Source organism: Pocillopora damicornis, chromosome 13 (assembly GCF_964200805.1).
Source record: "Pocillopora damicornis chromosome 13, jaPocDami1.2, whole genome shotgun sequence".
Lineage (NCBI taxonomy): Eukaryota > Metazoa > Cnidaria > Anthozoa > Scleractinia > Pocilloporidae > Pocillopora > Pocillopora damicornis.
This window is the reverse complement of record NC_142682.1, coordinates 18,979,796-19,003,899: the sequence shown is the minus strand read 5'-3', so window position 1 is coordinate 19,003,899 and position 24,104 is coordinate 18,979,796. Positions and strand designations below refer to the sequence as shown.

At 39.2% G+C, this 24,104-nt stretch overlaps 3 protein-coding genes and 1 long non-coding RNA gene across 10 annotated transcripts; 2 read left to right on the top strand and 2 right to left on the bottom strand.

Annotated features, from left to right (window-relative positions):
- Nucleotides 1-225: 225 nt before the first annotated feature.
- Nucleotides 226-8,792, bottom strand: LOC113669850 (uncharacterized). 3 transcript variants are annotated; one of them, XM_089192175.1, is made up of 5 exons: nucleotides 8,669-8,792; nucleotides 5,199-6,197; nucleotides 4,335-4,794; nucleotides 3,141-3,376; nucleotides 226-2,417 (listed from the first exon to the last, which is right to left on the bottom strand). In XM_089192175.1, exons 2-5 carry the CDS (start codon nucleotides 6,149-6,151, stop codon nucleotides 1,337-1,339), a joined length of 2,730 nt encoding a protein of 909 aa, XP_089048301.1. In that variant the 5' UTR covers nucleotides 6,152-6,197; nucleotides 8,669-8,792; the 3' UTR covers nucleotides 226-1,336. The 3 variants fall into 3 exon arrangements, with proteins under 3 accessions (XP_089048301.1, XP_089048302.1, XP_089048303.1); XM_089192176.1 differs by lacking the exon at nucleotides 8,669-8,792 and adding an exon at nucleotides 7,260-7,326; XM_089192177.1 differs by lacking the exon at nucleotides 8,669-8,792 and adding an exon at nucleotides 7,124-7,145.
- Nucleotides 8,793-10,653: 1,861 nt separating this feature from the next.
- Nucleotides 10,654-17,694, bottom strand: LOC113669851 (uncharacterized). Of its 5 annotated transcripts, none has more exons than XM_089192178.1 (6): nucleotides 17,485-17,694; nucleotides 16,005-16,200; nucleotides 14,022-14,982; nucleotides 12,913-13,390; nucleotides 12,367-12,563; nucleotides 10,654-11,892 (listed from the first exon to the last, which is right to left on the bottom strand). In XM_089192178.1, the coding sequence occupies exons 3-6, from the start codon at nucleotides 14,957-14,959 to the stop codon at nucleotides 11,106-11,108; spliced, it is 2,400 nt and encodes a 799-aa protein (XP_089048304.1). In that variant the 5' UTR covers nucleotides 14,960-14,982; nucleotides 16,005-16,200; nucleotides 17,485-17,694; the 3' UTR covers nucleotides 10,654-11,105. The 5 variants fall into 5 exon arrangements, with proteins under 5 accessions (XP_089048304.1, XP_027041732.2, XP_089048305.1 ...); XM_027185931.2 differs by having other exon boundaries at nucleotides 17,399-17,687; XM_089192179.1 differs by having other exon boundaries at nucleotides 16,081-16,200; nucleotides 17,399-17,539.
- Nucleotides 16,534-17,528, top strand: LOC149035833 (uncharacterized). Its single transcript, XR_016182498.1, has 3 exons — nucleotides 16,534-16,631; nucleotides 16,892-16,955; nucleotides 17,428-17,528. It is a non-coding gene; the product is annotated as an uncharacterized LOC149035833 (long non-coding RNA).
- On the top strand, nucleotides 17,590-23,136 carry LOC113669852 (JNK1/MAPK8-associated membrane protein). Its single transcript, XM_089192182.1, has 8 exons — nucleotides 17,590-17,965; nucleotides 18,170-18,243; nucleotides 19,228-19,385; nucleotides 19,556-19,635; nucleotides 20,865-20,985; nucleotides 21,457-21,626; nucleotides 21,747-21,823; nucleotides 22,398-23,136. The coding sequence occupies exons 1-8, from the start codon at nucleotides 17,881-17,883 to the stop codon at nucleotides 22,599-22,601; spliced, it is 969 nt and encodes a 322-aa protein (XP_089048308.1). The 5' UTR covers nucleotides 17,590-17,880; the 3' UTR covers nucleotides 22,602-23,136.
- Nucleotides 23,137-24,104: the final 968 nt, after the last annotated feature.

Sequence of the window (24,104 nt, the reverse complement as noted above, 5' to 3'; positions counted from 1 at the left end):
AATTGGACGAAATGAAGGGTGGATGAATGAATATATGTACGAGTTAAACACTTGTCACCCTTAGTTTGGTGACTATTTCAGAGGTACATTTGATGAGGAATCGGAGTAATCAAGGAGTAAACTTATTGGGAAGCGTCAAATATGATCCGCACTTACTTAATTGGCTTTTTTGTCATTATCAAACCGAAACTGTAGCTGTCATATTACATTCGATAAAGGCTCATACTATTTTAAACGCCCATTTTATTGAATTAAATGTTCTTAAAATCATATATTAATACAGCTGCATGGTAACTTTCACTAAAAATTGTACTCATTTTACGGTACAGGAGCCCATGGGCTCCTGACTATATCAATTCTGAAACGACAGAAAAATAAAATTACCCCAATATCTCTATAAAGCTTCTCTAAACGGCCGGTCTTTGCCGACAACAACTAACTCTGCTGATGGGCTTATTCATCTTCACGTAACGTTTATATATAAGACATTTTAGAAAATACAAAATAGCTATCATGGTTGCATTACAACAACTTTTGCATCGCTTAGTACTTTAAAAAAAAACTGAAAATCTCTTACAAACCATGAAATCATTGTAAATATGCAGAAATTAATTAATAAAGAGGAATAATTTTGAGAAAGCTGCTGATCTTGGAAATCCTTTTTTTAAAGAGAGTTTTCAAGCATTAAGTGCACTTGTTTTTCGTATGGGAAAGGTAATTTATTCTACGCCTGACAAACGGTCAGAGTGAAAGTTCTTCCGCCTTGTTCCGTTTACGTTTTACGTGTGAACACTCTACATTGACGTTAGCGTCCCAAGTCTGCCATGAGTGAGTCTCGCTGGTAAACTTTAGTAGACTTTTGAGATAACTAGATAGTTGAGCTTAGAAACGCTTGTATATGATACAACAATCAGCTAGCAAACTTCTCTTCCAAACCAAAATTTCATGATCTTTAAAAGGTACTCTTGTCTAAAAAATACAATAATAACAAATTATTTTGTATCATCTTTCCTATGACGGTAATTTCCCTATAAAAGCCTGGTGAGACCAATGTACCCATTACTCAGGCTTTCGCGAGTATGGCGAGCAATAAGCTCAAAGCAAAAGCGACTGGTGACGTGCGCGAAGCGCAAGTGACCAAGTGGGCTACTGGTTTTCAGGCAGAAAGAGCTCTGGGTATGAGGCACTCTTAAGTAACCGCAGGAGCCTATAACTAATGAGCTCCTGGTCACCGCCACTTCTGTCGTTAAACAGTCAGAAATAAAGAGGACACACGGTAAGACCGCAGTTCAGTACATTTTACAATTTAAATTGCTGGATGATACGTTCTTCCTCATTATACACCATCTGCAGAGGACATAACTTGATTAGGCAAATTCTCGCTTTCAGCTGTTATCTCGGTTGCGGTCTCTGATCTTCCCGTGACGACACGGTTGCTCTCAAGTGTCCGACCTTCTGTTTGGTGCGGGAGTGCGGACTCAGTTCCCGAAGGGCAACTAGTGCTCGGGCCTTCGGCTTCACCCTTCGTGAGAAATATCTCGGCATCAGATTCTACGCATGCGCGATATCCCTCGCGGTGATAAGCTGTATAGAGTGAAGACGTAAAGAATTGATTGACAGTTGACGTACTAGGGAATCCCAAACAAAGCTTTTTAGATATCCACTGAAGGACTTTGGAGTTTGAATGACAACATTCACAACAGCAGAAGGTCAAGCGGTCAACTTCATTTGTGCTGAGAATAGGCCCTTTACCCCACTCTTTTTTGTTAAGTGTCACTCCCGTATCATCGTAGTACTGACCCCAATTATTCTCCAAATCTGGAGTAGATTGATCGACAGTTGACGTGTGTGGATATCCCAAACAAAGCTTTTTAGATATCCACTGAAGGACTTTGGAGATTGAATGACAACAGTAGAAGGTCGAGCGGTCAGCTTCATTTGCGCAATTATTCTCCAAATCTGGAGAACGCTCCTCTCCAATGGGGTAACGAGGTGCAATGATCATTATTTCTCCTTCCTTCACTCTCTCATAGCTTTTATCGGGTTGTTTGTCGTAATACTGAACCTTGAATTTATAATATCTCGGCGGGGGATCTCGAGGTACGTCCACGTACTCTTTCTGCATCTCCTCCTTCACATCACGGCCAGTACATCCCACAAATTCACAATGTAATTCCTTTCTGGCTTGATCCAGCGATCTAAGGATCTGTTTGGCGTAATCTTCGTCGCTCCTTATGAAACTTCCATCCACGATTAAAATTTTCTTAAGTTGTTTCTTCAGTAGTGGTAGCAAACCAAATTTCTCCAAGCGACCTCCATCACTAAGAGACAGAAGCGCTGGGGGACTGGGGCCGACGTTGTCGACTTGAAAGAACTCGCGCAACATTCGAACGTGATATAGATGCACGTGACACCATCTATATAATATATAAGGTCTGAGTCAATACAAGGAAAGTAACTACAACGAAGCGAAGGGTGATCAAAACCAACATTACGTTTGTTCAGGGGCAATCATTGACAAAAATTAAACACCTTTATAAAACAACAACGGCGGTAAATGTTCAAAAAGTTGGAATCTTTTTGCAAAATTTAAGAATAGCTTTTGATGAGCTCTACCTGAAACAAGATTTTTGTCTCTCTTTCTTGATAAATAGGCATCAATAATGGTGACATTCACTTAAGGAAGATCGTGATAGGGCATCTTTTAACTCCCATGGGTGACCAAGACAGAATTTCTCCTTACAATATCAATCAGACAGGTGACGAGAGTAAAAAAAATATAAGTTTGAGGATTTTCTAGGTGATCCCCTACCAAATTCTCTGAACTAGCATCATAAGAATCGTATGGCAGACAGTAAGGAGAATTACTAACGAGATAATGGGCGTTAAAGGGTTAACAAACTGGTGAAAGGATTCCTAGATTCATATTGTATTAGTTTCTTCTCGATGCTTCTTATTTTCTCACGACTTATTCCCTTCCCCCACCCTCCCCCTCTGTGTTGCATGCATTTACCTTTGTCCAGTTCTGATTGGCAGTCTCAATTACATTAGATTTACGAGACTCAACGATGAAGCTAACATTTTCCGCTACGCACACGATACACGAAAACTCATTTGAACCAAATTATCTAATTTCTTACCTTGCGAATTTGTTAAGGACGTTTTTGGCGAATTTTTTAAGGACGTTTTCGGTGTCTTTTGGTGTATTTACGCTGGTTGGAAACATGGCAATGCCAAAAAATGTCACGAACAAAGCGATGACCACGAACAAAACGATGACCACACCCTCGGCATTAATTTCCCAGTTAGCAAACCAGATAACGGCAAGCAATATCATCGGGAGGGCTACGATGCTCTGGATTAAAATCGTTAAAATCTGGGAAAAAAAAAAAAACGTTCACAATACAATGAAGTACGGGAATAGGAAAGGAGCAAAAATGAAAAAGTTGTCGAAGGTTGATCAAAAGCTCATTTCATTATGCGTCGATCAATTCGAAGCTTCAACATTCCCCCATAGAACAACTCCCGGAGCATTTGACCTTTTCAAGATTGATTCGTTAAAACTGCAGCCCCAGGGACTCAATTGTGTTCAAATGCCCTACTCAAGAGCACGATTTGATAGTCAGTTTTTTTTATAAAAGACCACCGCAACTTTCTACCGACTGATTTTATTATAAATTATTTTTAAACCTAGATCTTGTAGACATCTTACTTCTGAGCCATTCATTTGCGAAAGTTAAGTCATTGCCTCCATATCAAAAGATAAAAACGTATAATCCATAAGAAAGTTTTGACACTTTCGGTTCGAATTACCCACCCCACCCGGGCAAGGCTCGAATTCTTCAACCCCCTCCCCCTCCTTGGGCACGGATGACAGTCAAATGCCCATGGGTTTCTCAGGGAGTTGTTGAAGCTTTGAATTGATCGAAAACTGCTTGCTAATCACTTCCGTACTTGCCAATCAACACGCGCGGAAAGCACTATTTACCCGTTTGGTCTGGTATATTTATTATTGTTATCGATGCGAATATATCAAATAGTTATTTAAAGGTCACATTCTCCGCTTTGAAGCGAAGATTTCAGTCTTCCATAATACTCTCCCTCTTCTTCATACTCTATTGGCAACGACTGATTCCCCTTCTGTTCTCCCTGAAATCATGTGATCCCCCAAAAAATACTCCACTCCTACTACCCCAGTAGATAAACAATGAGTAGTCCCTTACTACATCTCGACGTCTTCTCTGCTACTGAACAGACGCGCGCAAAAACTGAATCTATTTGTTATAATACGTTAGCTTCCTCAAGAAAGTAAATTCGCTCTCCATGCCACCCACCTTTGAAGCTATTCCTCCTTCCTCCGCGCTGAAACCCTTCCGGAGGGTTAGGCCCAGTTGCACTTGTAAATCTCTGTACGGCTCCTCCTGCTCCGGACTTAGTGTCATAACAGCGGCAGAAGTAACCATGGCATCCGCCACGCTGACGTTTTCTGGTTTTAATACCTCCGACACCCTGGACTTGCCGGGCTGATCGTCGATTCGCTCAATTTTATTCGGCGACAGAGCCATTACGGCGTAGGGCAATTCTTTCCATTCTTTTCGCCAGTAGTCTACTGCCACACAACTGATGTACTCCGGTTTGACCTCTTGCAGGTCATCCATCATCAGAGTTACTCTTTCTGGGTTGCGTTCCGGACGAGTACACGACAGTATTGGGAAGAAGTCTCGGCAACCGATTCCTTTACAACCAAGTGGACCAACACTTGTCTCCGTAAAAAATGCTCGCTGTAGCCTCCACCTGAAAATTAAAACAACCTTAGATTCAAAAAGATTTTTGGAATGATTTGAATGCGAACAGAAATCTTGCCTCCTTTGTTTTGTGTTTTTCTGCATGTCTGTACCACTGACATACAAATGTTAGGAAGACTAAGTTTGGCTAACGAACGTTTGATTCTAGTCTTGACCCAAATGATCTCTGTTCGTAGATGAAATTGAGTCAATAGGAAAATTGCAGCTGCTGTTACCAATAGGGTGTAAAGGGGGGACTACATGAAACTAACTGTCAATGGGGGGGGGGGGGGGGGACCTGAATGAATATTACAGGTAGATCATATGAATTTTATCGCGACACAAACAAAATTATTCGACCTCCCCCCCCCACCTTTAGGCGATCGATAATAACAAGCCTTCTAGGCCATTTACCTGTAGTATACAAAAACTGCCGTAGTGCTGAACATTCCAACGAAAGGAGTTAACCATAGGAAAAATCCAGAAAAAAAGAGGAGAGTGTAAAAAAGTTGCTCCTCATACACGATACCCAGAACACTTGTCTCATACACTCGCCACTTCACAACGAATGCATAAAAGTACACCATAAGTACTAGGGATACTTCGCCTCTTAATGGTGGAAATCCCAGCCAAAAGAAGATGCTAAGGAAGATTATCAGCGCGTTCAACCAGTTGGGTAACATCCCAGTAGACTGTTGTATTAACCAGGGGAAGAAAGTCAAAGCAAGCAGCAACCCGGATAAAATCTTGAAGTAACGGGCAATCCAGCGACGTCTCGTGGGAACGATGGTCTTGACGAAGTAGGACACGAAGAATGCGAGGAATAGGCCAGAGAACAAGTAAAACTGCTCGCGCACCTCTGGATGACCGATCTCGAATTGTTGAGTGCAATGTCTCTCTGAAGTGTTCTGTCCTTTTGAAGTTTGAGGGACATCACTGCAATTGAAACCTTTGCGCATGACCGCGCCAAGCACGTAATCGATGACGTAGGCAGATGGAATAGCGCCAGCGCTATAGATGATGCAGGGTATGAGGAGATTGACTGTGATCACCAGAAAAACCAGTATGATGCTCTCTAAAATACCTTGTAATGGATTTTTCCAGTTGCATAAGTAACCAGCTCTGCTTCGCATGTGCTCAAAAAATTTTTTATGCCAATCCGGATCATCCGTTTTTTTGTGTCTGTATTTCCAGTCCAAGTAGGCAGCGGCTGTGTAATTTCCTCCTGAGACGCAGCTCACGTAACCAAATTTAACTTCACGATGTAGAAGCCTTCGCAACACACCTGAGCTCAATGCAGCAGAGCGAATTCCACCACCAGAGAATGCAACGCCAATCTCTTCCTCTGGAATGTCTATCTGTGCCATCTCTATCTCTGGTTATTTCTGATGCTGTAATAATTCCCTGGAAATTCTTGAAAATGAAAAGAACAATTCCAATTATAATCCCGTAGTACTCCTCACTGTAATAGAAATCGCACATTTCTGCCTGAATTGCAGGTAAATAGATAACCATTCCTATAATTTCTGTTTTCTTATAACTGGAGCAGGTAAAACAAATTTAAAAATGCTCATTGATAGATATGTAAAGAGATCAATAATAGTATGGAAGCTGAAGGCTTGCTGGTTTAATTATAAGAGAGTTCCAGCGTCTATACCCGAGTTTCCCAGTACTTATCAACAGTCGTGTTACATGTCACGCGTCTTGCTACTTATTGACAGTTGTGTTACATGTCACGTATCCCCCTAATGAGGTCTCATTTGCAAACAGGAAATTGCCATAATTCCGGCAAGAAACTAATAAACGCTGTCTAAACTCAAATCAATGATAAAGCTGGTTGTGCTTTTCCCTTCGCATGAAAGTGGAGATAGCAAATTACAATGAAAGAAAGGAAATTTTCTGATTGGACACCCGAGCGAAGAAAAAGAGACCAGAAAGTTTTCCAGAAGTTTTATGACTTTTACAGTAATTTAGGTTCAACATAGCAGCACTTCGTACGAGGCAGTCAACACAATGTAAACTAAAACGAATTTTGTCAAAACATTTTGCGAAATTCGAGCGTGGTTTTCATGCCATGCAATAAATCCTTTACGAAACAAGTTTGTTCAGTGAAGATGGATATTCGTGTTACCTCACTTCAAATATGATACATCCGCTCGAGAACTTATCAAACATTCAAGTTGGGCAATCCTGACTTTACGCATCGTCAAAAAGGCATGTTCATCGAGTAAATGACATCCCAAATCGATTTTTTTTGTCATATAAAGTTCATTAAACCTCTTTTAAGCGATCACGAAAAATCAAGACAGTTCCAAGATACTTACAAAGTATTAACCGACCTTTTAAGTGCGGTCACTTTCAAACGATAGCTTAGCCTGATATGAAGACCATGTCTTTATGAAGATTGTACGTCCATAACAAAATATTTTCGAAAAATGTATATATCCTCAAACAGCAGACGCAAACTTTACTTACCTCTCCGCTTAAAGAAGCAAACAAACAATTCCTAACTCCACTGAGCTATACCTTTTTCAAATATCTCAGTCTTAAATGAGCTGACAGTGGGCGGGGGTTTACCCCCACCCAACACTTTCATTTTCAGAAAGGAAGTCCCTCTTGCATGTTTGCATATGTCTTCCGGAAGAATTATCAGTGAAGCTGTGCTAATCGCGTAATAGGTTTGTATGTTTAGCGGTCTTTTGGTCGCTAAAAGAAAATAGCTGTAGAGATTCGAGTGCAGAAGTATTTACCATTTCTTCCATTTTTTCCTTTTCAAACTTCTTGTGGCTTCACCGCCCAAAAATCACACACAAAATCGCCTACCACTGCTTCTCTAGCCACAACTTTTTCATTCATGTTTCGAGAAATTACTTATTATTATCAACTCTTTCCCTGACCGCTTTCACTTTCGAGGTACTGATTATTCAAAATCACGTCAATGGCAGGTATTCTTAAGAAACGAATTGAGGCGAACCATGTTTAAATCACTTACTTTCAAACATAAAACGCAAATTGATAGGTATTCGATGACGAATTACAAACTGATATCTCAAGACACCTGTACACAGTAAGCTTATTTACACTTATTTGTGTAAAACAAGTTGATAAACACAGATTAATAAATGAATCAATGTTAATTAAAGTGCCAGACAAATAGATTACATGAATTATAATAAGATTATTGACACATTTCGGCTCTACTCGAAATGTATGGAACATTAAGGTTATACATAATGTTGCAGCTGGTTGCGCTTTTCCCTTCGCATGAAACTGGAGAAAGCAAATTACAACGAAAGAAAGAAAATGTTCTAATCAGACACCCGAGGGAGGAAAAAGAGACCAGAAAGTTTTCCAGATGTTTTATGACTTTTACTGCAACGGAGGTTCAACATAGCAGCACTTCGTACGAGGCAGTCAACACAATGTAAACTAAAAAGAATTTTACTAAAATATTTTGCGAAATTCGTGCGTGGTTTTCGTGCCATGCAATAAATCCTCCATTAAACAAGTTTGTTCAGTAAAAATGGATATTCGTGTTACCTCACTTCAAATCAGTATAATACATCCGCTCGAGAACTTATCAAACATTCAAGTTATCAAGCATCGTCAAAAAGGCAGGTTCATCGAGTAAATGATATCCCAAATCGATTTTTTTTGTCATATAGAGTTCATTAAACCTCTTTTAGGCGATCACGAAAAATCAAGAGAATTTTAGATTCGTTAAGATACTTTCAAAGTATTAACCAAGTTTTTATGTACAGTTACTTTCAAACGATAGCTTAGCCTGATAAGATGGCCATGTCTTTATGAAGATTGTACGTCCATAACAAAACATTTTCTAAAAATGTAAAAATCCTCAAACAGCAGATGCAAACTTCACTTACCTCTCTGATTAACGTAGCAAATGAACGCTCTTAACTCTTCTGAACGTTTAATGAATCTATCGTTAGATTTCACAGTGGGCGGGGGGTTTCCCCCATAAAACACTTCCGCCCCTCTTTACGTAATCTGCACATATGTTTTCCGAGAAGATGATCCGTCAAACTGTGCTAATCGAGTAATAAGCCTGTGTGTTTAGCGCTCTTTTTATTAATTAATTGAAGATTATTCAAAATCATAACAGTGGCAGGTAGCCATGTTTAACCAATGCTATCACTGCTTTTCTAGCCACAACTCTTTCATTTATGTATCGAGAAATTACTCAATATCATCAGTTCTAGATCTTTCCCTGACTACTTTCACTTTCGAGGTATGACGTGTCATTCAATTAAATGATTATTTATATCATAACAATGACAGCCTGTCTACCGGGTAGCCATGTTTAACCACTTACTTTTAAACATGAAACGCAAATTAATAGGTATTTATTTTACACTTATTTGAGTAACAATAGTTGATAAACACAGATTAATAACCGAATCAATGCGAGTCAAAATATTGGACAAATAGATAACATAGGATATAATAAGATTATTGACACACTACACTCTTCTCGAAATGTATGGAACAATCAGGTTATACATAGTTTAAAATGGCGAAGAGTCACCGTCTGATTTTTCATTTAAAATCGCGGATTTTTGTGAGGTTTCTCAGTTCTACTGACATTTCATTTCGTAGTTTTGCTCTCAATCTGGCGAAAGAGTTGATCGAGTTGAATCGACGATCGGGAATCTTTGGTACAAACGTTGTTTGATGATATGCCAAGTACGCATACTATAGGAACAATCAATGCCATGTGATGTATTGTCGTGACGGACATCATGCACGAAGAAACACAAGCATGCGGTTTTGTCCTCATTATCATAAGCTTAAGATTCCTTCTAAGAAAATTTTAGAGGAAATACACACCACAAAATTGCAAGCGTTCTTGGATCAAGTGGCGAAGAAGAAGAGCTTCTTTCTGTTACCAAAGAAGATTGTCAAGGTATAAGTACGAGCTCGTCCTCGTGTTGTTAAACCATAAGTTATGCCCCGTTCAAACTGTCATAGTGGTTAATGATAGTTTCAACTATCACGCGTATTTGAACACGAACTATCATGCTCTATCATCGACTACTTTCAACTATCATGCAGTTTGGACATCTTCAAATTCGACATGATAGTCCGGTTGACGATAGTTTTTGCCGTTTGCACGAGCGGATGATAGTGAATGATAGTTTTTCGGGCAGCAGTTTTGCCAAAACTGGGCTCAAACCGAAATGGCAAAGGGTAAAATGAATTAAGTAGCCGTAAAAATTCCTCAGAATGTCTTGCAGTTCATTCTAATCATCTCCTGGTAGGCTTCAGTATCTTCAACTCGCAACTTCTTGACAATTAGGTGCTGCATGGGGTCTGCACTTATTGATGACCGAATATTTTGGTAACATGTGACATCATCTTAACATGCCTTTTCTTTAACTCGCGGTTAATCCCTACGATCACATGACTATTTTCCGCCAAGTCAGAAAAGCAATTCTAGCTTCTAAGATCTCCAGCGCGGAGACTGTAGACTTTTACGGAATGTTTAAATCTATATGTACTCCAGAGAACGTCCTTTTAAAGGTCTGATTTGAAAGTCGGGTAGGATTCAAAGGACTGTAAAAGATGTAGGTTCATCTACAATCAAGCTGGGAAGCGGTCATTAGTGATCGTCTTGCAAGGGAGGGGGGGGGCGGGGCGGGAAGCGAAGGATTTTGGTTCTGTCACAATAAAATTTACCTGATCCCTTCTAAGGCGCTGTAACATTCTAATAAACTCCCTTTCAATTTCTTTATTCAATTTTTTTTGGTGAAAATGTCACTTTCAATTAACGAAAAAAGGCTAGAGAGAAATGCGGGAATTGGTCGGACATGGTACTATTTGGCATATGGCGTGACAGCTTTAACTCAGCTTCGCATTTTACACTCGGACAGAACACGCTCTTTCAACCGATGACAGAGCACGTTATATCCGAACTTTATTATAAACCATAATAAACGGCTGAATGATGCCTCTTACAGTCATTTTTTTTCTCGCTAAAATAAACTAGCATTACATATATTATATAAAAATTTTGAGGTTTTGAAACTTTGTAAATTATAGGGAATTCTGTAACCTCAATGAAGATTCAATGGAATCCTTTATTCTCAAAGACTCTCATTCATTCACCCTCCCGACCCAATCTTTCATGGTCATTAAACGGTAATTTTTTTCTAAGCAATCTTGCAATAATAAAACCTCGTTTATAGAAATTTTCTCTTTAAATCAATTTCTGCCAATTTCTATTCAGAGGGTACAATAAAAGAACATGCGCAGTCCCTTACTATTTTCATTCTCTGTAGTGGGACGGTGCGTTCTTCTTCATTACACAATATCTGCGAGTTCAGTGGCATTACACTCCTTAAGAAATTCCTCGGCACCAGATTCTACGCATGCGCGATACCCCTCGCGGTGATAAGCTGTATAGAGTGAAGGCGTAAAGAATTGATTGACAGTTGACGTACTTGGGAATCCCAAACAAAGCTTTTTAGATATCCACTGAACGACTTTGGAGTTTGAGTGACAACATTCACAGCAGCAGAACGTCAAGCGGTCAACTTCATCTTCGCTGAGAACAGGCCCTTTACCCCACTCTTTTTCGTCAAGTCGCTCTCCGGTATCTTGGTGGTACTGATCCCAATTATTTTCCAAATCTAGAGATGGTTTTCCATACTTGGGGTAACGAGGTGCGATGATCATTATGTCGCCTTCACTCACTTTCTCGTAGCTTTCATCGGGTTTTTTGTCGTAATACTGAACCTTAAATCTATGATATCTTGGCTGGCGACCTCGAGGTACGTCAACGTAAGTTTTGCGCATCTCCTCTTTCACATCACGGCCACCAAATCCCACAAACTCACAATTCAGGTCTTTTCTGGCTTGATCCATCGATTTCAGGATCTGTTTGGCGTAGTCTTCATCGTTCACTATGAAACTTCCATCCACGATTAAAATCCGCTTAAGTCTTTTCTTCAGTAGTGGTAGCAAACCAAATTTCTCCAGGCGACCACCATCACTGAGAGATAGCAGTGCTGGGGGCCTGGGGCCGACATTGTTCACTTGAAATAACTCACGCAACATTCGAACGTGATATAAATGTACGTGACACCATCTGTAGGAAACAAAAGATCAAGGTCACTAAAAGTAATAAAAGCTGTGAAGTGCGCCAAAAGGTTTGATCGAAGATAAAGTTTTCAGAAAATACGACAAAAAGACAAAAACTATCGCGGCATTTTCGGAGCGCAATTAATGACAAAAAATAACCTAATGACAGGCTTTTCGAAAAATTAACCATCGTTAGAGCAATTTAAAATCAAATGTTGTAAGTAATCCAGGATTAAGAAGAATTTTTTTTCATTGTGTGCTATGATTGTTATAATAAACTCAAAGCTCTTTCCCGCACAATCAGATGTAAAACGTAAATCAGACCGTTGCGTTTCCTTTGTTCAGCTCTGATTGTCAGTCGTAATTATCTTAGACTTGTTTTTATAAGACATTCCGGCAATTGACAAGCGCTCAACTGAAGCATAGATTTTCCATTCTGTACGGACACACACTGATAAGGTAGAACTCTCAAATTTCTCACCTTGCAAAGTTGTCGAGGAAGCATGGTGTTCTACGGCCAGTTTGCAACAAGGCAATTCCGAAAAAAATTATAAAATAGACCACGAACGAAGCGATAGCGGCTCTCTCAGCATTCTTCATGTCCCAAGGAGAATGCCAGATGGCTGCAAGCAATATTATCGGGAGGGCTGCGATGCTCTGGATTAAAACCGCTAAAATCTGAAACAAAAACGCCAGACAACACAATGAGACAACGGAATAAAAACGATCGGAAATAGAAACTTGTCGATGGTCAGTGGAGAGCTTATTTTGTTATCGCCACGAGTCGTCCGTTTAACCACCCGCCGCCGGCCACCCACCACCTGCCAACCGCCGCCTACCGCCTGCTGCTTGCTGCTTACCGCCTGTTGCCCGCTGCCTGCCGTCTACTACCTGCCGCCTACTGCCCACCGCCCGTCGCCTACCGCCTGCAGCCTGACGCCTGTCGCCTGTCCGCCTGCCGCGAATGCATTCGCCTCTCATATCGTTTTATCGTTTTCCTAAAGTTAGGTTTCACATTGCAACCCACCTTTGAAGCTAATCCGAAAGACTCATTCGGATTACTCCTGATTCCTTTTCGGAGGGTTAATCCCAAAAGCATCTGTAGATCTCTGAACGGCTCCTCCTGCTCTGGACTCAGTGCCATCACAGCAGCAGAGGTTACCATGGCATCCGTCTGATTGACGTATTTTGGATACAATTTGTCCTCCACACTAGGTTCCCCCGGCTGATGGTCGATTCGTTCATTCTCAGTCGGTGACAGTGCCATGATGGCGTAGGAAGGCTCTTTTAGGATCGGTTTCTTGCGCCAATAATCCACTGCCACGTTACTGATGTATTGCGGTTTGACTTGCTTTAGGTCATCCATGACTAGAGGTTCTTTGGCTGGGTCGTGCTCCTCGGGGCTATAGCAGGACAGTATCGGGAAGAAGTCTCGGCAACTGATTCCGTTACAGCCAAGTAAACCAACGCTTTTCTTCGTAAAAAACGCTCGCTGCAGTCTCCACCTGAAATTGAAAAGAACTTCGCTCTATTACCCCATTCACGCAAAATATTTTTAGTTGAACCGGGTTTAACTAAATGAAAAGGACCCATATCAGTATCTGGGCAACTGCCCACCTACCCCTCCCCTAACCCAACATTAACCCTAAGATTAACCCTAAGTTGTTATCAATAGACTGTTGTTGGGTTAGGGGAGGGGTAGGTGGGCAGTTGCCCAAATTAGAAACAGAGAACTAAAAACTGAGTTTCCATAGGATTCAAGTCATCCCTAACTTTTGTTTTCAGTGAGCTACATTTAAAGTCGACAAACATTGGTTTAAGCAGCTTCTGTGAAGTAACAAATTTATAGAACTGTGTTTAACAAAAAAAGTTTAAAACACATTTAAGGTTTAGTGTGAATGAGGTATAAGATTGAAAGAGGCTTTTTGAAATCATTCGAGTGTGCGCAGTAACTCTGCCTCCATTGAACTATGCTCGTCTCCTTGTCTGTATATCGCAGCCAAATAAATGGTTAGAAGCGTGATAAAGTTAAAATGAGGATTGTTCGATCCTTGGCATAAACCTACTTGATCTCCGTTCGTATATGACAACACAACAGCTACCTCTTGAATTGATTGAGAAGTTAGCACTACTTACTTGTAGTATGTAAAAATTGCCGTGGAGCTGAACATTCCAACGAAAGGATTCAACCATAAGCAAAATCCAGAAACGAGGAGAAGATTGTAAAAAAGTTTCTCCTCATACTCGATACCTATAACACTGGTCTCATACACTCGCCATCTCACAACGGATGCATAAACGTACGCCACTAGTGCTAAGGATGCCTTGCCTCGTAAGGGTGGGAATCCAAGCCAGAAAAAGATGCTCAGCACGATTACTAGCGTATAAAGCCAATTGGGAAGAACCTCAGTAAACTGCTCCATCAACCAGGGAATGCACGTTAAAGCAAGCAGCGACCCGGACAAAATCTTGAAGTAACGAGAAATCGAGCGAAGTCTTAATGGAGCGATAGTCTTGATGACGTGGGACACAAAGAATGCAAGGAAAAGAAAAAAGAACAGGTAAACTGGCTTGCGCATCTCTGGCTCGTCGATTTCGAATTGTTGAGTGCAACGTTTGCTTGAATTGTTCAGTCCTTTTGAAATTTGTGGGACATCAGTGCAGTTGAAGCCTTTGCGCATGACCGTGCCAAGCAGGTAATCGATGACGTAGGCAGATGGAACAGCACCGGCGCTGTAGATGATGCAGGGGATTAGAAGATTGACTGTGATCAGCAGGAAAACCAGTATGATGCTCTCTAAAATGCCTTGCAATGGATTTTTCCAATTGCAAATGTAACCAACTCTGCTTCGCATGTGTTCAAAAAATTTTTTATGCCATTTCGGATCATCCTCTTTGTTGTTTCTGTATTTCCAATCCACGTAAGCGGCGGCTGTGTAATTTCCTCCGGAAACGCAGCTAACGTAATCAATTTTAACTTTACGATGTAGAAGCCTTCGTAACACACCGGAGCTCAATGCAGCAGAGCGAATTCCACCACCGGAGAAAGCAAGGCCGGTCTTTTCCTCTGGCATGATATGGTAATTCCCTAGAAAATCTTGAAAATAGATGGGACAATTCCAATTAGATATATCTCAGCTTAATATATACTGCATATTTCCGTTCTTATTTACGAGATAAGTTATGCTCATTTCTCGATCTGGTTATTTACTCATCAGCAGAATTGATCAAACAGAAACAAATAAAAAATTAAAAGAGTAAAAATCAAATTTATAAATGCTAATTCGAGCATAGGATAGCTCCTCGGTTTAGACCTGAATAACAACGTTGCGTTACATGTCACGCGTCCCGCTTGTCAAATGGACGGAAATCCAATCTTTTACCATGAAAGCGGAATTTTTAATGTTTCCGTGATTCTACCAATTGCATCAGCCATCCAAGATTACTACTGTGTCGTAAAGTCACAAACTGGAAAACTTTACAGGTGAATAAAAGCCGATCAAGTTCAAAATGCTCAGCTCCCATTCAATAATATTGCGGTCTGGTTTTTGTTAATTGGATCTCTGAGCGAGAGAAAAAAATTCAATGCTTGTTAAGGAATTTTGACTGTGACTGATGTTAAACTGCAATAGTTCGTCTTAAGACATTCAAAGCAGAGAAACCAAAATGAGTTTCATCATTTCATTTCGAAAAAAAGCGCAATTCTTTCGTGTAATCTTCGTACACTATGATGAATCCAATATTGACAAAGTTTGTTTGACAAACGCAACGACTTGTTTAGCCCTACTCCATACGAAACGTTGAATAGATCTCAGCAAACATCGAGCCATCTTGACCTTAGGTACAATCAATAATCATCCAAGTGAATCAAGTAAACAAGATCGTAAATTGAATGTTTTCCATTTGAATTGCTTCAAACCTCTCCGGTATGATAAAGAGAATTGACGCAAGAGTTAAAAGATCAAATTCTTACAAAATATTTATAAAGTTATCTTTCTCAGATATTCAACTTTCAATTTTGATTCAGGAGAGAAACACTTCCATCGGTGCGTAGCACATTCCTGAAAAGGATACTTAGAGAAAATTATAAAAAATAAAACAATGATAAACTGCGCTTACCTCTGAGGACTCTCCCTTATTCAAATTATACACAGCTTTCAAGGAAAGCTCTTTATATCCAGTCTCCTCAAAATACCTTTGCGGTTTTTTCCCCTCCCATCGGTTCAACTTCCTGTTCTGTTGTCCAGTAGTTGGCCGGTGACGCACGACGCACTCGTGATGTCACATGGATAGTGTAAAGATCCTCATTTCCAATCTAAGAGATAAAATTTGAGGAAAAAAAAGAAATACCTTATTTTTTTATCGGCTACTCTGTTTATTTTATAAACAATATATCACGGGCAATAAATCACGGGAGTGACTCAAAACACTTCCCTTCTCAGAAAGCCCGGAAAAGTTGAGCATATGTTATGTAAGGCGCCTATAACCTCTGTACCCTCTGAAATTTCAAAGTGTCAATAGTAGCTTTGCTGATCGACATCAAACTCACACGATTTCTGATAAGTCCCCCACAAAAGTTGTTGACGTGTTTTGAAGTTACCGTCATCAATTCTTTCCCCAACTGCTTTAATTTTCGAGATTTCTTTCAGTTTCATTTAGCGTGTTTTAGCCGGACCATGTGTCACGCTATAACCCACTTTGAGCGTGACGTGTTCATAAATTCGGGCTTAACATGTCAGCTCGCGCGTAAGTTTCCACTGACGATAAAGCCACGTTGGTTTTCTCTTTTTTTTTGTTGTTCATTACCTTTTCGAAGGAAAGAGTGCGTACATAGCATGAGCACAACACAAATCTATAAAATGTTGTCATGCAGTAGAAATAGATCTGTGATATTTTAAATCCTGTATGATGTCGGAGATACAGCCTCCTCTTTGCGTTCAAATCTTGATCCATAATACCCAATTTATGTTTAATTCTACATATTTGCCGTTCGTTCTTCCACGAAGGTTGTGTAAAGAAAGGGAAACGCTAATTACGTACGAACAGCGCCCAGGAAAAATTACACGGAAGGTAAACAATAACTATTTCATCACAGACTACAAACGGTCGCTTAGACTTTTCATTTTTCTTGCACGTAGCATGCGCTGCTGCATTAAGCAGTGTTAAGATTGAAAAAAAAGATAAAAAAGGGATAAAATTTCGTATAAGAGTAGACATAACCCAAGATTTATGTTATCTACGCAACAGGCTATCTCTTACTACTTGCGATCCGCAAGAGCGCACGGTAAATGCGTTCCGTGATCCCTCTCTGGCTTGACCCAAAGCGAATTATATTTTTCATATCTGAAGGCTAAAATTCATCAACGTGTATGGTGACAAATGCAATTTCCGGGACTTGTTGTGGGGTTGTTGTAAGTGGGAGGTTTGTTACGTGAACCAGTGATCCAGATCAAAGAGGAATTTAGCGAAAGAATGATCAAAACATCACATTGCAACTAAAATTGAAATCTTACCTTTGCATTTGATTCCTCTTTCTTTGAAGTGCTACAGTCAACTTTCAAACATACGGTGTAGAAGCACAGAGGATCGGGAATCTTACCCTAGTCGACCTTGGCTTTGTCTTTCTCAACACGTATCATGCAGGTATTCTGGGCTTGTCATTTGATACAGTGGTTTCAATTCTTAGCTTATCATATTTTATATCAGATGACAAACCCCACTTGAATAGCAGTTGGTTGAAAATTGACTTAACGCAGATTAACCGTAATGAAACTTTCGCGCGGATCGCGCGCTCTCGCGAAAAGAGGCTGGGTTACAAAGCCCTTGTAATGGCGACTATGTTCTTTGGAGATGTCCGAGGTTGATTTTGGCCGATTCCACCGCAGACTTGTTTAGGATAGTTTCGACCTTTAAGACTTCAGAAATAACCTCTATAGTTCTATTGTCAAAGGTGGGAATCAAAGGGCTGAAAAAGATGTAGTTTGAAGTGGACTCAATGTATTTTAGCATGAGTGAAAGACGTTTCCTTTCTCTTCTATTGTCATTCACTTGGTTTTTGCCACTACAAGGGGGCATAAACGGTAAGGAATTCTTAGATAGTTTAAACATGGCGAACAAATCATGATATCATCACATCCAAACTAAGTAATGGTTTTCTCAAAAGTTTACACTAGATTTCTTTCCCTTCTCTCGGAGAATCGATCAAAATTAAATGTTATGTTTATTGCATTTAACTTATAATATCGGCGGTGAAAACATACAGTTGTTTTATAATATTATTGTAGGTGCATTTGAACCATGCCCTGGGAAATACTGTGGAAGGGTAATTAAAGAGGATGGAAAACCTGGAGACTGCGGAGTAAGTAATGCGATTCTTTAATAAACAACAAATTTTTAAAAATTTCTCGAGAATGCAGACACTACATGTCTTTATTACAGTCCAATAGTAAGCTAGTTGCTAAGCTTGAATTAAATCCAAAATACCGTTCAAATGTATGCTTCTCTAAATGTGGCAAATATGAAAAATCTTTTTTGAGTATATCAACGTCAAAACAATGTCATTCATCACATCATGTAGTTTTTTTTTATTGGAATGCATATCATTTTGCACTGCTTCTCCACTGTAAAGGATTCCAGTCTATTGCAAGTTCTAATAAAGCAAAAGGCTTCACTTTCTAACAGATTTCTCTGTGTATTGAACGGCAGTTCAGATGTATGATATCCATAAATTCACAATCATTTATTTATCACTTTCAAGTTTATTACAAACCATCAAAATGACCAGCTCCAACTTGGCTTATAGGTTCAGTTGTTAAAGCATAGCACCAGTATTGCAGAGGTCATGGGTTCAACTCGCATACAAGTCTGAATTTTTCAGGCTTTCTTTTCACTATTGCTTAAGTAGTGTACATAACTGCAGTGATTGCTCTCATCCTCATAGATCAGGAGTGCAACAACTCACTGTCAAGAAAAGTTGGGAGAACATAAGATTATTCACCTCTGGCTTAGGATTTTCAAATTTTCGTTTTTTCCTATTAAAATATCAGGGTTGATTGTATAAGTAATCAGTAGTAAATAGGTTTTTATCTTGATTGTTGTTAGTAATTTTATTATCATCAACTTTGTTTTTAGAGGGTCACTAGGAAGGGAGAAAATAAGAATTTTTTTTTAAGATCTTTTATTTTAATTACTATTTGTAAATAGGCTTTTTATCATTATTGTTGTAATTTATTGTTATCAATTTTGTTTTTAGAGGGCCACAAGGGAGAGTACCTTTCAAAGTAATTGGTGTCACCCTCTTAAAATAAAGGTTATTAATAATATAAAAATCTTTCCATTTTAGGCTTGCCCAAGAGGTTATAATACCAATGGCACTGTATGCTTGGAATGCTCATCATCTCCTGATTTATATGACTGGTTGTACTTGGGTTTTATGGCATTCTTGTCTTTGATAATTCATTGGTTCTTCATTGACTTGTTTGCCAAAAGAGATAAAAAAAGGTAACTTCAAATGAAACTTTATTAATATTCAGTCATGCTTCTATTTAGGTGCTTCAAGTTCAGAGTTTTGTGTGACTGACGTTGTTGGGAGATTTTTAATCTAAATTTTTTTTCACCAGTACTTTGAATGCAATTGATTTCTCAATTTTGTTTTTATGACTATTTTGCAGCATCTTGTTTCTCTGTGCGAGTGCTTTTGTTGAAAGTACTTTAGCTGCCATTTTTTCTCTTCTTGTCAGTAAACCTCAAGGTTAGTGTAGAACCTTAACCCTTTAACTCCCAGATCAAATTTGTCAACCATACAATTTTTATAATGTTAGTTCTGAAAATTTGGTATTGGATCAATTAATTATCCCCAAATTGATATTTTTCTTTATTCTCATCACTTTTCTGGTTGATGTTATATTGATATTGTGAGGAAAATTCTGTCTGCAAACATGTATGAAACATTTAAAGGGCCTTGTTTTAATTTTTTGTTCCCATGCAACACATAGACAATGCCACAATTGGATATGACTGCTTACCTGTAGATTACATTGAGGTTAAATGCTTTAATCAATCACTACTTTTGCAGTATGTTTAATATGTTGTTACTGCATTGTATTTTATCTCAATTGTGTTATGTCGTAATGATGCTCTATGCATTTACTTTTTATCTTTGTTTAAGCAAGATATATCATCAGTTTTCTTAAGCAGCAAAAATTACAAATTGACCTTCCATGTGGTTTGAAATCATTTCAACCCCAATCCCATTTTAACCCTTTCACTCCTAAGATCTCACTAGTTATTCTCCTTACTGTTTCCCATTCAATTCTTGTGATGATAGTTGGGAGAATTTGGGGTTTGCATTGACTAATAATCCCCTAATTGATATTTCTCTCGATTCTTCCTGCTTGTCTGCTTGATAATGTATTGATATTGTGCAGTAAGGAGAAATTATGTCTCAGTCACTCATAGAAGTTAAAGGGTTAACCTGCAACATGTATAGTTCTATGGCAACTTCTGTTTTCTGGGGACTATGTCGTGGGCAGAGAGGGGCATGGTGAGAGTTAAGGGTCTTGCTCATGAGCACAACACAGTGAGGTTCCCTGAACTTTAATCAAACCTCTTGACCTGGCCCCAGTTGTTTGAGGGTTGGATATTGCTATCCATTGGCTAAATCTCTGCACAGTGGATTACACTATATGTTTTGCTATCACTTATCTGTGGGATACTGATTTATCATGGGATAGTGTTGTCCACCCTTTATTCAACTGGCCCCTGGAGTCCAGCATGTGAACTGATAGGCCAGAACATCTCCCACTTGAGAAGGACTTTTTATCCTTTGAGGGAAAAACAGAATAAACAACACAGGAAAGAGATGTCTTTTGTCTGACTTTAACTTTAAGCAGTATACATTGTTCTACATTTACTGGTCTCTTTTCCAAAGATTAGTGTTTATGTGGATAAATTAAACTTGTTTTGTCTTTAAACATATAGGCAGCCTAAGTTTGACCTCATGCAAGACAAAACAAATTGCAGACTGGTATACAATATTCTTTAATCCCAAACCTGATTATGTCAACACTATTCATTGCACACAGGAAGCTGTTTATCCTTTGTAAGTAGCAACAATAAGGTGGTTTGGTGAAGAATTGATTATTATCATTATGAAAAGCTCCTACTGAAAAAGATTTTTTAGTATAATTTTGTCCATTAAAATGTACTGAAATTTACAATAAACCTTATAGGGGAGTATCTGGTTTGGCAAGGAAATAGGGAAGTACAAAATGTGTGATGTTGAGGACATTGTTGAGGAAGTTTATTTTATGGCCTGATGATGATCATTAGTCATTTGTTTTCTATGAAGGCATTGAATGATGAATTGTCTGCAATGAATGTCCTCAACAGGCAGATAACAAAATGTTTGCATTGCAATCTCTTAAAGCATATGGGACATATTGATAAAGGGTGCCTCGCTCCAGGTTATCATTGAATGTAGATCAGGTATATTCTGTGAGACCAGAAGTAGACATTCTGGTGAATTTCTGTACGTTTTTCAGCTTTTTAATGTTTGGGTCTCCTGTGTCAGGTACACCATAGTGCTCATGTATTATGCACTCTCTGTTGGGCTCCTGTTTTTGTTCCGGCCCATTATTTCACACCAGTTCTGTGATGGCCAGGGGCGAGATTCTACGTATGCTGCCATGTACTTCTTACCATCCCTTGCAGTGTTGCATGCCTTATTTGGTGGAATCATTTGTAAGTGTTTTTGTTCTGTTTTGTTTATGATGAGGCATCAAGTTACTTAGTCTTGATGAGAAAACCTTGACACTCTATATAACATATTCATTATACTTTCCATTCTTTTATTTCCAATAGATTATTCTTACCCATACATCACTTTAACTGTGTCTGTCCTGAGCACTGCTGCAGTCCTTGCCAAGAATAAAATAACGGTTAGTGTACTTTTGCATATCCCAGATGGTATGGTTTTAATCCTTTAACTCCCAAGATCTGATTGTAAATTCTCCCCTCTTGCTGCTACACATTTCCTTGTAAATTAGTTATGAGAACTTGGTGCTAGATCAAGATAGCAGCTTCTACCTGATAAGTTTGAATATTCTCATCACCTGTTTGCTGAATAATGTATGAATATTGTAGGGAGAAGTTTTATGTTAATCACTTCTGAGAGTTAAAGGATTCTAATGCAACAGTGTAACATCATACAAGCCTAACAGGACCTGTACTGCTGTAGCTTTCATCAGCTTAAAGTAGCTGCAGCATTTTTTAAGGTTTCTCTGACATATTGTCAGTGGGTGTAGAGAGGCACTGTAATAATGAAGTAGCCTGGAGAACAGGCATAATTTTTTTGTGTATTTCAGGCGAAGGGAGGAAAGTGCAAAAAAATAATTATATTAGCAGTTTAATATGTAACCCCCAGGCCACCTCATCTCCTAACATTTGTGACAATGTGTCAATTGTAAATAAAAATTACTGAACATTTTTTTCTAAAATCATGTTTCCTTTTAGCATATCAGTCAGTTGGTCAAGAGCAAACGTCACGCGATAATCATTGTGGCTCATTGGTTGGCGCATGCGTATGGAATATTGGCTGTCACGCAACTCCGTGACCCTGCAGTTCATGGACCGATGTTCGCATTAGTGTTGGCTCCAGTGTCATTCTTTTTGTTAACACATTCTTTTACGGAACCAAGCAAGTTTAAGACTCCTTGAATTCACTTCACGTTCTCTCATATAGCACTCAGCGTCGGGATGTGTTTTCGCTAACTTCATCACGCGGTGAATTACGCTGGGAAAAAAAAAAGGGGGGGGGACACATCGCCTGTAAATTCGCGAACCAATAATTACACTTAGTTCGTCTCCCCACACACATACACAAAGAGAACCACGTTTATTTTTTTTAAATTTCTCTTCATGTTGCTTCTTATAATTGTTCTAAAAGACATTTAGATCTATGATTTTGTAAAATGTAGTAAAAAAGGGCAGACCATGTCTGCCAAATATGTTAATGAAACTGGCGGCACGAACTCGAGTTTGAAAAATCTGTCATTTCTGTGTCATTAAGGTATGGGCAGTAAAAATAGAAATTATTTAAGAGTATTATATTTGCTGTTCTTGAATGATGTTTAGTGTGGCCAGTGCTATTCATTGTAACAGATTTCAGTAAATCTGTTGAATAATTATTTGAGTAAGAATGAATCAGATATAAACATCACTGTTTAATTATATTTTTATATTATGCTTGCTATTAAGTCGTGATTGCGACTGAGAAATACTTATCTGCGATGTTAGGCGCTCTCTTTTTGATCGCGAACGAGTAGCGACTCATGAATCCGACAGTCGATGAAACGAAGAAAAACAATGCTTGATACGATTTCTCAATCTTAGTAGGCTGGTTACTCGTGTGTCACGACGACTCGCAACTTGAACTGTATCTAGATCAAGCCAGTTGGACTTTAGTCTTCCTTCTCAGCTCTTCTACAGATGTCACGCATTTTGAGGGGAGTGTCGCGTGATATCCCCCAAGAACGGCTCCAAAGAAGACTGTCTCGACTACATTGATCATACTATTCTTGTGTAACCAGCTTTGCTCTCCTAGCCTGGTCTTGCCCTTCTTGTACTGGCCTGGGCTTTCATTTTTTTTTTTTGTCTTTTCCTCTTTCTTTATGTCTTGCCTTGACTTGCCTTGTTTATTTTCCTCTTTCCCTTGTTTGCTTTGCTTCAGCTTGTCCGGACTTGTGTTAAGTCTTATCGCATTTTATCGAGTTTACCCCCGAGTGCGACTCGTCTAAGTCTTTCTTTATGTCTTGCCTTGACTTGCCTTGTTTATTTTCCTTCTTCCCTTGTTTGCTTTGCTTCAGCTTGTCCGGACTTGTGTTAAGTCTTATCGCATTTTATCGAGCTTACCCCCGAGTGCGACTAATCTCAACCAACGACGTGAAACGGAACAACACGAAAAGATACGAGGAGTAATGCTTTTTTAGGCGAATAAAAGATGATTGTTAGATTTATTGAACATCACAACTTAGCACAACTTTAATACCGAGTTATGGCTGGTTCGCCTTTACTCTATACGGTAACAAGGCAAGAGAATTTAACTTGAGTAGATTCTTCTTCTTCCGGTGCGGTATTAGATGCACAAGGTTGACTACTTTCCGTTTATAAACAAGAATTTTTCGCATTACAAAAGCAGAGACTTATGATATCCTACCTTCA